Below are 12729 nucleotides of genomic sequence, written 5' to 3'. Positions count from 1 at the left end.
CATGAATGCCCGTTCCCTGATCCATCTTCTAAAGTGGGTGCAAACGGCGGCACAGGATAGGTGCGACACGGTTTGCGGTACTTTTGAGCAGACGTCTATGGCGATCGGACTGGATCTGCCGTGACAGTTGTTTTAAGACGAGCAATGGTCGCGGTTGGCCGTGTTGTGTAACACCTTTTAACAAGGCTTTGTTAAACGATGCTGCAAAAAAAAAATTTTTTTTTTTTAAATTGCATCATGGGTATGGACTTTTTTTACATTTACCGTATTTTTCGGAATATAAGACGCTCCGGCATATAAGACGCACCTAGGTTTAGGGGGCAAAAATCAAAGAAAAAAAAAAACTAATCCTAGGTGCGTCTATGGTGCAGGGGGCGTCTTATGGACCCTTTCTCCCTAAACTACACTGCCCATCTACACCACACTGGCCTAAGCTACACTGCCCATCTATACCACACCACACTTCACTTACCCCTGCTGCCCCCACTACACTACACTTCACTAACTAACCCCTGCTGCTGTAACCACCTACTACACTACACTACACTACACCAACCCCTTCTGCCACCACCAAATACACTACACTAGCTAAACCCTGATGAAACATCTCACCTGATCCTGTCGCCACGATCCTCTCCTCCCCCATCTGGCTTTCTTCATCAGAGGGCGCCCGTCATTCAGGATGCAGGTCTTCAGGGTCCAAGCTGCGGCACTCCTCTTCAGCTGCAGTCTCCTCTCTTCATCCCAGGACGTCTTGTCATGTATTGTGAACGTCTTCAGAGCCCCAGCTGCCCGCGGTCCTCTTCGCCGCAGTCTTAGCATAGACTGCAGCCTTGCGATATACATGTGCTGCCGCCGCCATCTTTCCTAGTTACGGCGTCCTCACCCGACGTCCTCCCTAGTTACAGCGTCCTTCCCCGACGTCCTCGATAGTTACAGCGTCCTTCCCCGACGTCCTCCCTAGTTACAGTGCCCTCTGCTGGTTGATCTGCGACGCACATGTGCGCGTGACGTCAGAGGCACTGTAACTAGGAAGGACGTCAGGGGAGGACGCTGTAACTAGGGAGGACGCTGTAACTAGGGAGGACATCGGGGGAGGACGCCGTAACTAGGAAGGACATCGGGGGAGGACGCCGTAACTAGGAAGGATGGCGGCGGCAGCACATGTATATCGAAAGGCTGCAGTCTATATGAAGACTGCAGTGAAGAGGCGCGCGGGCAGCTGGGGCTCTGAAGACGTTCACAATGAATGACAAGACGTCCTGGGATGAAGAGCGCCAGACGAAGAGGAGAGGATCGCGGCAACAGGAGCCGGTAAGTATATTCCAGAGCCACATTTACTGCATCTTTGGAATATAAGACGCACCCACTTTTCCCCCTCATTTTTGGGGAAGAAAAAGTGCGTCTTATATTCCAAAAAATACGGTAGTTTCCAATAGAGGTAAGAGGAAGTAGAGCAACTACTGATAACACAGTAGTGGCATCAGGCTGGAATATGAAGGGAATCCTGACCAGGAAATGCATATTTCGGCACAATCTGGAGAATGGGCTACTTGCTGAAATCATTATGAGGCATTGTGTGTGTTCCTGCAATGGGAATTCTGACTATCCTGTGTGTGATGTTGTGAGTAAGTCCTACTAGGGTTTACTACCAAGTGGCTTTCTTTACTTACTTAAGCCTGTGCAGGTCAGCATGTGATGCATAAAGACCACGATCAAACCTCTCCTGTAAAACAGTCCACTTAGTGGCACAATAATCCTGATAGAAAACAGAAGATGGGTTACAAAAAGAAAACTTAAGATGCGCTCATAACCCAAAACCAAATACAGATGAAATACATTTAGCTGAACTTTTATATGGATCATTTTGTCTGTCTTTCCAGTATTACCGTATTTTTCGGACTATAAGACGCTCCGGACTATAAATTAAGACCCAGGTTTAGAGGGCAAAATAAATATACTAAACCTGGTGCGTCTATGGTTCAGGGGAGTCTTGTAGATGTTTCCCCCCCAATTATGCTGTCCTTCTCCCGTCCCCCTTTGTGTCCTCCTCCTGTTCCCCTTTGTGGCTCCTGGTGTCCTGGTGTCCTGGTGGCTCTGTGGCTCATCCTGTTTCCCTTTGTGACCTCTTCCCATCCCCCTTTGTGGCTTCCTCCTGTCCCCCCTTGTGTCCTTTTCCTGTACCCCCTTGTGTCATCCTCAGTGTCCCCATGTATCTTCCTGTGCCACATTGTGTCCTCCTCCTATCCCCTCTTGTGGCCTCCTCCTGCCCCCCCCCCCCCCCTTGTGTCCTCCTCCTGTGCCCTCATGTCTTCCTCCTGTGCCCATGTGTGTCCTTCTGCCCCGTGTCCTCCTGTCCCCCATGCACTCCTCCTGTCTTCTCCCCCGGATTTAACTCACCTGACCTGATGCCTGCGGCGAGCAGCTGCTGTCCTGGCGTCCTTCGTGTTCCTGGCGTCCATCTCCGATATCTTTCTGCAGTCTTCTGCTCCCCCGTAAGGTAATTAAGCTGCGGCAACGGCTCCGGGCATCACCCACCACATGCTTGCAGACCGCAAAATCAGCCGCTTCTTTCCTCTAGTGCTGGTTGCGCCTGTAATGACGCGACCAGCAAGTACAGATACTAGGCGGCTGATCTCGCGGTCTGCAAGCACGTGGTGAGTGATGCCCGGAGCAGTTGCCGCAGCTTAATAACCTTACGGGGGGAGCGGAAGACTGCAGGAAGATATCGGAGACGGACGCCAGGAACACAGAGGAGGCTAGGCAGCTGATCAACGCAGGCATCAGGTCAGGTGAGTGAAACCCGCGGCTCTACACAGGAACACTGCAGCAGGACACCAGGGACAGTACAGGAAGTCCCCAAAATCGCGGCGGGTTGGAAGTTTCTATCGACGGGCGATCGTAAGTTGGGGACTCCCTGTATTTGGACTATAAGATGCAAGGACATTTTCGCCAAACTTTTGAGGGAGAAAAAGTGCGTCTTATAGTCCGAAAAATATGGTACCATTCAGACACCTTTGCTACACTGCACAGCCAGAGCCAGTTGCTACTTCCTAGCTGTAGGTTTCACGTTTCTGTGAACATGGGTTTCTTTAATATTATTATTGATTTATAAAGCACCAACATATTCCATGGTGCTGTACAAAATAAGAAAAAAACCTTGGGGTACATCTTAATACAGACAATTATATACACCAATATGCAAAATACATAATTGGTAATTACAGTGACAAAAGTAACATGATTAATATATAAAAAATTCCAAGACAAAAAAAGGGGCGAGGGAGCCCTGCCTTAAGCTTACAATCTAAAGGAATAGGGGGGCTTCGATAAGAGGTGAGGTAGTATACAATATGCATACCTAGAAGCAGTGTATTTTTAGGGTATCTAGTAGGAGGGCAATTTGGCCAGAGGCCAAATTAAAATGGCCAACGGTAGAGTGTATGCTTGTTAGAAAAAGTGGATTTCGAGGGAGCGTTTAAGGATTTCAAAGAATGGAGAGTGACGGATGTGTTGTGGAAGAGCATTCCAGAGGAGGGGTGAAGCATGTGCAAAGTCTTGTATATATGAGGAGGTGATTGTAGAAGAGGACAAAAGAAGGTTATGTGCAGATCTGAGATTGCATTAAGAGTTTGAACTGGAGCCTCTGGTTAATTGGCAGCCAGTGAAGAGCTTGACAGAGGAAGAGCGGGAAGAAAGATATTCATCAGCCAAGCAGTCGCATTCAGTACAGAATGGAGCGGTACCAGTCTGCTAGTTGGTAGTCCACAAAGCAGTATATTACAATAGTCCAGTCAAGATATTTTAAGTGGGTGTGTCATCTGGCTGTAGAGTGTAGCAGGGGTGTATGAATCTCAATACTGGCTAGACCGATTTATAAACCTTTTGGGAAGGTACAATTCACATACAGTATATGTATTTGCGCAAATTTAGAGTATCGCTTTAACTGCTATGACTGTTACTGGCCAATGACAATACTGTACCTGTGCTGCCCTCAGGAAGCGCACGGAGTTGAAGTCTCCGCCCATACGCAGGACATCTTCCGTGCAGTAGTAGAACTCGGAGAAGCCGTAGAACTCACTGTTGTGGTATGGCAGAGGGGGCTGGTAGACACCATTTAATGTGGTCTGTGTCTCATTGGATAAATTCATTAAAGGCTGGATGATCCTGCGGCAGAGTTGAAAGTCCCCTGTTCCACGTACAAATATTGATTGTCCCCCCTGCTGTATTTCATCTGGGATGTCCAAGGGAAGGCATGGGTCCAGGTATGGCATGTCTGCAGACAGCCCCAACTTCCTCCCTAGAAGCCTGGAAACAAGACATAAAAAAGGTGTCACTTACCTAAAAATTCACTTCAGGGGGGAGGGATTCCTTTTAAACAAAACCAGATGTCTGGCTGTCCTACGGGCCATTTTGGCATCAGTAGTGTCTGAATCACACACCTAAACCCTGCATGCAGCTAATCTAGTCAGACTTCAATCAGAAACCTGATCTGCATGCTTGTTCAGGGTCTATGGCTAAACATGAGGCAGGGCTGCCAGGCAACTGGTATTGTTCATAATTAAATAAAATATGTCAGCCCTCATAATCTACTCACTTCAGGTTTCTTCAGGTTACTGAAATAAAGCTAACATTTATATAAGGGCAAGTAGTCAATCACCAGCTTTCTCCAAACCTAATAAAGGTATAATGTATAAGGCCACATACGCAGCGGTGAGCTGCAGTGTAACGGCTACATTTAAGTGGCTCACCGCACTGCAATACACCACCTATGCGACATTCAAAGTGCGGCGGGTGCGTTGCAGCATAATGGGTTGTGGTATGATAACGCGCGGCATGCTGTTACTGCTAAACGTGCAAGTTAACAATGATGGTGAAGCATACTATTGACTGTATGCTTCACTGAACCTGACGCAACGTGCGGTGCCACTGCCCGATACATTGCGTTCCTCCTGTCACAGGAAATACAATGCAATTGCCACTGTGAACGTGACCATAGGAATTTAAATCAGGATCAACTATTTAAAAAAATGTTTAATAGAGTTACCTCTATTAAACGCTTGTTTATATTTACAAATTAATTATGCAAACCAGTATGAATAGCCAAGTATGAACCATCTCAGCACACTCATTTAAGACACCTGAGCGCAGAATTCCAATTCTCTGTATGTTTCCCATAATGCATCCCCTTCAGGCGTTCTCCTCTTCACCAGAATATCTTCCACAACATGTCACATCAATCCCTTGTGAAATGCATTACTACCATCACCATCTTACAAACATGCCCTTTGATAGGGAAAGAAGTGTGCCTGTGCCATATGCTGAGTAACAGTACTGACCTTTGTTTCCCCCACATTTCGGGAAAGGAACAGAGACGGTAGATAAGTTGCTGTAGGTGCCTGGTACAGTCTGTGCCTAGCAGCCACAGCACTTTATTTACAGCCAACTTTTGTTTGATGAAAGTCTGATTCAATAAAGGTCAGTACTCTTACTCAGCTGTACCAGGCCCACCTTTTCTCTGTCCCTATATACTGATAACCGTACTGTCAGAGCTGTGAGCAATGCCATGGACTCCATTCAGTGCAGTAGAATGTGGTTTGGAACCTGTCCTATGCGGAGAATACCTGCTATGGTTGTAGTGCACTTTTCTTATGGTTTGTATGAATTACTTTTTTCACTGTAGCCTTCCTGTATTGTCAGTTTTAATATTGTGGCAGCTCTGAGCCTCTTATCAACGGGTTTTGAACTAGTCCATTTGCCTATGCAGGTTTCCATTATGCTTTTCAAAGCCCTTCCTGCAAGGATCTATACAAAAATGGCACCCAGTCTTGCCTACTTGTGAGAGCTCACTATTCTGGCAGTTGGACTGTGCCATATGAACATCCCTATACATGTTATTAAAGCTCTTTCTGTACTGTGGACCTAGAGGACGACTGCTTATGATGTCACTGACTCAAACCTTCCCCACAGTTCACTCCCCTAGTTCCACCCTCACTGTTCACCAACCAACAGACTAACACCACCCCTGTCTGTACTGGACAGGAGTAATGGTTGGATAGTGGGAGTACTGGTTAAAGAAACTACCTTTGACATAGGGTGCCAGGCTTTGAAATCCTAGCTGGAGACAGCACCCTTTTATTCAGCAAGGACTCTCCAATGTTCCTGGGTGGCTTGCTGTGTGTGCATTTAGTGGCTGCAACTAACATACACAGAGAGAGACATGCAACTGAACATGGGGTTCAATTTTACATATATCCAGCTATATCTTTTTAAATCTCATTCCAAGGCTGTAGAATTGGAGGAAGACTGCTTATGCTGTCACTGGCTCACACCTTTCCCTTGGTCTATGCCACTAGAATGTTACAACACCCCTATAGAAGGGATGTTCCCGGATGGCCTTCTGTGCATGCCCAAAGGCTGGATTTACACTGTTGTGTGTTGCGTTGCATAACGCATGCATTATAAGCATGAACCGCAACGGAGACTGGCCATAGACTTTAATTCACAGCCTGTATGCGACAAGTAAAAAAAACGCAATCCGTTACAACACAAGTGCAAACAGCCCCATATAATTGTATGGGTAGTGAGTTGGCATGTAGAATTATTCTGCACACAAAGATAAGTGACTATTAACTGCATTCGCTTGATTTCAATGCTGAATTTTGGCTTCAATGCTTTGCTGTATGCTGTCTGACCCACCAATATTAAATTGCATAATGCCGGATCTCGGTTCCTGTTTGTGTTTGCAATGCTCAAGTGGCATACATTTGCTAGTTTATGAAAAGTAAACTTTGAATTCCCCATGAGGAAATGTACCAGACAATCTGTCAGAAAGACAGAGCTAGCAAACTATTAAAGTGAACTTGTCAGCTTGAAAATGCAGAAAATGGGATACTTACCCTGGGACAGGGAAGCCTCTGGATCATCCAGAAGCTACTCCCGGGCTCCTCTGCCAGGCCCCAAAGATAACGGCATGAGGGCGTACTTTACAGTAGCATGCACCCACTTGTGTTTTGGTGAAAATAGCAGAGCCCGATAGGGTCTGTGCAACTGCAGATATGTGAGCTGTCGACAGAGCCGGATTTGTACTCTTTACCGCCCAAGGCCGCTGTCACCAGCCGCCCCCCCTTATAGGTAGCGAGTTGACCCCTCCCCCTTTTCCTCCAGTATAGGTAGCCAAATGACTCCCTTAATCCATCCTTTTCCCACTTCCCCCCTTTCAGTATAGGTAGCCAGCTCACCTTCACACTGCAGCAGCCATCAGTGTCACTCATTTCTCCACTTGTCTCCAGCGCTAAAGCTTTCTCTTCCCCTCTGTCACAAATGCTGCCCAAGTCCATGCCACCCACCCGCCACAATGCACACGTGCACAGAGAGCAAGGTGGTCACTGCACTGGCCGCTGGCAGCAGAGTACCGTGGACAGGCACTCACCTGATCTCACTGCATTGCAGCATTTGCAAGTTTGCAAATGCTGCGTAAGTCCAGCCTGCTGCTTTGGTGTCCATACTCCTGTGAGCCCCCCTAGGCCATGGCCTAGGTGGCCTTGGCCTAAATCTGGCCCTGGCTGTCGACATGCCCTTGTTAAGGTTTTTTGGGGGGGATTCAGTGCTGAAATGACACATTGGGGGAAGCTCAGAGGCTACCCTCTATTAAGTGGACTACCCATTTAGGGCACTTTTTCCCCCATCAGGATCACTTTCATACCTGCTGGAAGTGACAGCTATACAATGTGCATATGTATTTTGAATCATACAGTTTTTCATTACAGTGGTCACTAAGTCAGAGAACACACATGTTTGTCATGTATTCCTGACCTGTTTTTTTCCATGGTGTTGGTGAAGATGTGACTCTCGTATCTCTGTCGAGCAGCATTGCCTCCGAAACCCAAGAAAGTGGCTACATACACGCGATACACATGCTGCGTCTCATGGGCATCACAGCCCAGGTTGAACTCTGCCAGCAGGTTCTTAGCCACCTCTTCCTGCAGACAGATAGAAAAGTGGGACAGTTGTGACACAGCAGTGAGGACACAGCAAACACATTGATCACAGACACTGCAGGATGGGGACACATATAGCTGTAAAAGCAAGCTCACACCAATGACCTCAGAAAAAAAGAAAGCAACTGGATGTACATTTATAAAATGTATTTTACGTCTCTCATGCTTTAAAAGCCATGCGATGCCACAAGAATACTCAAACAGGAAGGACTATGCTGATTGGATAGGGGGAGGTGCTGAAGGGGTAGAACCCAATCAAACAGTCCATACCCATAGTAATCCCTTTAGGGAATTTATGGTAAACCAACTTGAACTTGACCACACTATGAGATTTTATGGCAGATTTAAGGGGCCCATACACTGGTCAATTAGACCATCATTCAATTGATTCTATAGAATCGATCAGAAATCTATCCTTTCAAATCTATTGATCGATTTGTGGCCGATTTTGATGGATTTGATCTGACAGAATGGAAGATCTAGGTCGATCTGCTGCTGGCAGCAGATCCATGGCCCATAAAGTTGCATTGGATCTAATGGTCCAATAATGCATTGGATCTGGCGAGAGATTCGTCAGTAAGCACCGGTTTGCGCCGCTTTGCGGTACCCAGCAGTCTCTGGTCCTTAAGGGGCCAGAGACAGCTGGTACAGAACAGGTTAAACAGTAAAAAAGAAAAAAAAAACCTGAAAAAAAAATCCCAAAACAAAACTAATAGAAAACTAGTTTGCCTTGGCAATGCTATCAGATTGTCTTGTAATTAAGTATTTGCAGAGCGAACAAAACAGAGAATTTTCCCTGTATCTGGGTGGAGAGCAAACTTTCTATTCTGAAGGCTGGGGGGCTGCTATCCTTGAAAGTGGTCCCAATCCAGCCTTTTGGACCACAGCTATGCGGTATATATTCTCATATAAGCCGAGGTACCCAATTTTCCCTAAGAAAACAGGAAAAAGTGATTGACTCGTGTACAAGCCCCCTCCCCAGTATAGCCTCCTCCACAGAAGCCAGATGTGCCCCAAGTACAAGTCAGCTCCCCTCCCCATAGCCAGATGTGCCCCAAGGATGATACAGCTGTGTCAAGACGCCACACTGGAAGAATTCCCGAGCATTGCACAGCTGAAAGGTTGCTGGCACGCTCTGCTCCACATGCCGGGGGACACAGGTAGTCTTGAGCAATGCACACTGCACATCATGTTGCAGGGAATGGGGGGGAGGGGGAACGGAAACAGCAGGGAGTCAGATGGCAAGAGCCGGATTACTAGTCCCCGATCCTTACACTCCAATGCCAGTAACAAAACCTGCTCCACCATCCGTTCTGCTTCACTGACTCGCATATAAGCTGAGGGGGTAACTTTTCAGCAATTTTTTTGTGCTGAAAAATTAGGCGTATACGCGAGTACATACAGTAAGTGCTCTTTTCCAATGGCTCTACCAGCCTCAATCTAGGATTATGTGGATTCCTGTAGGTCCGGGCACAGCTCTCAGACATTGAATCTTCTGAAATAAATGAGAAAGACGAAATGTTTGGCATAGCATTTGTACTTGACTCTTCAGAGAAAATCATGTAATATTCCCATATATCAACCATCACCAGAAAATGGCCTGCTTTGTATTAGGAACAGATAGGACTACAGAAGCTTTTCCACATGGAGTTCACTTAAGCAAATTACCTTTTCGCTTCTGAAAACAACAACTCATGTTAAAACTATGACATGAGATAGGAGAATATGATTGCATTCTTGGATATAGTGTTTAAAATGTAATTTGTCCTCTGCACAACAGTGTGTTAAGGAATTGTTTATTCAAAGAAGCTTCCCAGCTTTGCATGACTTCAAATTACTGGCTTGTACAAGCTTTCCTTTACAGATTACGAAATACTCTGCTTTTACTATTCAAAGTTCTTCTTTGGCTTTCAACACATTTTTCAGTAATCTGACAGAGGTTTTTCTTTGTTGTCCTTGGATGTAAAGAGCACAGAAACACTGAGCTGTATCTCAGCACAACACAAGCAAATCGCTCTAGAAACTTACATCTGCATCTAGAAGGGAATGACAGAATTAAGAAACCAACTCAAGTAAAATTGTTGTCGGGACAGTTCTAAGTAGCCTGCTGTCAGAATAGAGGTTAGAACCTTTGCCAAGTGTACACTGATCAGTCAAAACAGAAAACCCTCCGACAGGCGAAGAGAATAACACGGTTTATCTTGCCATAAAGGCACCTGACAAAAGTGGTCTATTCTTCAGAGTGATGGGATGGAAGCAAAAACAATGGGAAAGCATAGGCATCTGAGTGACTTTAGCCCCATACAAAGCTATGAGAAAGGGTGCATGCTGGGATCAAGACCCGATCCCTCAGGTGACAAGCCTAGAGACTAGCAAAGCATATGGAGTTGGGAACAAAGCACAGTGCACGATGGAGCAGTTTCTGCCAGTCGGTGTGTGTGTGTGTGTGTTTGGGGGGGGGGGGGGGGGTATTACTCCTATTCACATGCTAGATTTTCACCTGAGGCAATCTTTCTCAGCTGCCCCAGGAAAGCTTGTACTCCAGAGCGTGTACGTAGCTTTTGACATGGACCAAAATGTGATGGCTAGATGAGCAGGTCTGAGAATCTCCAAAAAGGCATGGCTTGTTCTCAGTATGTAATGGGTATTGTCTACAAAGTGTTCAACAAATAAACGGTGAACTGAAAATAAGGTCAGTGGTGTGCAAGGGTCATGTACGGAGTGAAGGCTAGCCTGCCTGGCCTGATACCACAGAACTGTTACTGTAGCACAAACGGCTATATGCAGCTATAGCCATATCTTGTGAAATCCAGGCCACAATGGATCACCCCTATTTTGGCTACACAAGGAGCACCTGTTCAGTGTCCTTTACCGTAGGTGGTTTTCATGGTTTGGCATAGTGTATGTTTACGTTTCTGTTGGAGAGACTTCTCCTCAGTTCCTGTTCTGTGTATTGCAGGGTGATAGACCGCTCCCCATGTTGGATATTGATTCATTTACTGTATGCACTTTTAAGCACTTTGTTATACTGACGCTGTTCTTACCCAGTATATTGCTATATGCATCCTTTGGCATTAAGATGATTATGACGTATTTTCAAAGAAACATATTAAAAATTTTTTAATATTTTAACTTTTTTTTTTTTTTAGTAATGACATTTCCTGAATAACAATTGTTTCTAACCCTTCCTACATTGCCGACTAGCCCCCATTCGCCTTGCCCACTTTGTGTTCTACAATTCTCACTGTCTAAAATGTGCTCAATGGGCAAATATTTGCGTGTGCTAATTCTTTTTCATCCTATTCAGAAAAAAAAAAATTGCCATTTAACTTTTAAACTCGCTTGAAGTTGAAAATCTCCTAGAAACATAAAATCAAGCTTAACCTCCTTATAGTAACGGGAGGATAAAGTTTAAGCTCATCCCACAGATAACTGGTCAGAAAACCAAGAACTTAATGACAGCATCTGGGAAGTGATTCCATGCATTCAGCAAAAAACAGCTAGAGTCTGGAAAAATTGCCCTTAATTTTCCCCGACTTCTGATCATTAGCCAGCTTTATGCTGGTTTTCTACTTAAACATCCTCTGTGCATGAATATACTGTATCAGCATCCTCGGTGCGTGAATATACTGTATCAGCATCCTCGGTGCGTGAATATACTGTATCAGCAACCTCTGTGCATGAATATACTGCATCAGCATCCTCTGTGCATGAATATACTGTGTCAGCATCCTCTGTGCATGAATATACTGTATCAACATCCTCCGTGCATGAATATACTGCATCAGCATCCTCTGTGCATGAATATACTGTATCAGCATCCTCTCTGCATGAATATACTGTATCAGCATCCTCTCTGCATGAATATACTGTATCAGCATCCTCTGTGCATGAATATACTGCATCAGCATCCTCTGTGCATGAATATAATGTATCAGCATCCTCTGTGCATATATATATATATATACACTGCATCAGCATCCTCTGTGCATGAATATACTGTATCAGCCTCCTCTGTGCATGAATATACTGTATCAGCATCCTCTGTGTATGAATATACTGCATCAGCATCCTCTGTGCATGAATATACTGCATCAGCATCCTCTGTGCATGAATATACTGTATCAGCAACCTCTGTGCATGAATATACTGCATCAGCATCCTCTGCGCATGAATATACGGCATCAGCATCCTCTGTGCATGAATATACTGTATCAGCATCCTCTGTGCATGAATATACTGTATCAGCATCCTCTGTGCATGAATATACTGCATCAGCATCCTCTGTGCATGAATATACTGCATCAGCATCCTCTGTGCATGAATATAATGTATCAGCATCCTCTGTGCATATATATATATACTGCATCAGCATCCTCTGTGCATGAATATACTGTATCAGCCTCCTCTGTGCATGAATATACTGTATCAGCATCCTCTGTGCATGAATATACTGTATCAGCATCCTCTCTGCATGAATATACTGTATCAGCATCCTCTCTGCATGAATATACTGTATCAGCATCCTCTCTGCATGAATATACTGTATCAGCATCCTCTGTGCATGAATATACTGCATCAGCATCCTCTCTGCATGAATATACTGTATCAGCATCCTCTCTGCATGAATATACTGTATCAGCATCCTCTCTGCATGAATATACTGTATCAGCATTCTCTGTGCATGAATATACTGCATCAGCATCCTCTGTGCATGAATATACTGTAT

The 12729-nt window shown here is 45.3% G+C and overlaps 1 protein-coding gene across 3 annotated transcripts in view; it reads right to left on the bottom strand.

Annotated features, from left to right (window-relative positions):
- Positions 1–12729, bottom strand: part of ENTPD4 (ectonucleoside triphosphate diphosphohydrolase 4) — a 79559-nt gene that overhangs the window by 2639 nt on the left and 64191 nt on the right. For all 3 annotated transcript variants that reach the window (XM_068274732.1, XM_068274731.1, XM_068274733.1), the window contains 3 exons: positions 7816–7982; positions 3984–4308; positions 1674–1759 (listed from right to left, as the gene is read on the bottom strand). In XM_068274732.1, the coding sequence (XP_068130833.1) occupies positions 1674–1759; positions 3984–4308; positions 7816–7982 (578 nt within the window). The remainder of the gene's footprint in view (positions 1–1673; positions 1760–3983; positions 4309–7815; positions 7983–12729) is intronic.

Source organism: Hyperolius riggenbachi, chromosome 3 (assembly GCF_040937935.1).
Source record: "Hyperolius riggenbachi isolate aHypRig1 chromosome 3, aHypRig1.pri, whole genome shotgun sequence".
Classification (NCBI taxonomy): Eukaryota; Metazoa; Chordata; class Amphibia; order Anura; family Hyperoliidae; genus Hyperolius; species Hyperolius riggenbachi.
Note: the sequence above shows the minus strand (reverse complement) of the source record. Positions and strands in the feature narration are given on the sequence as shown.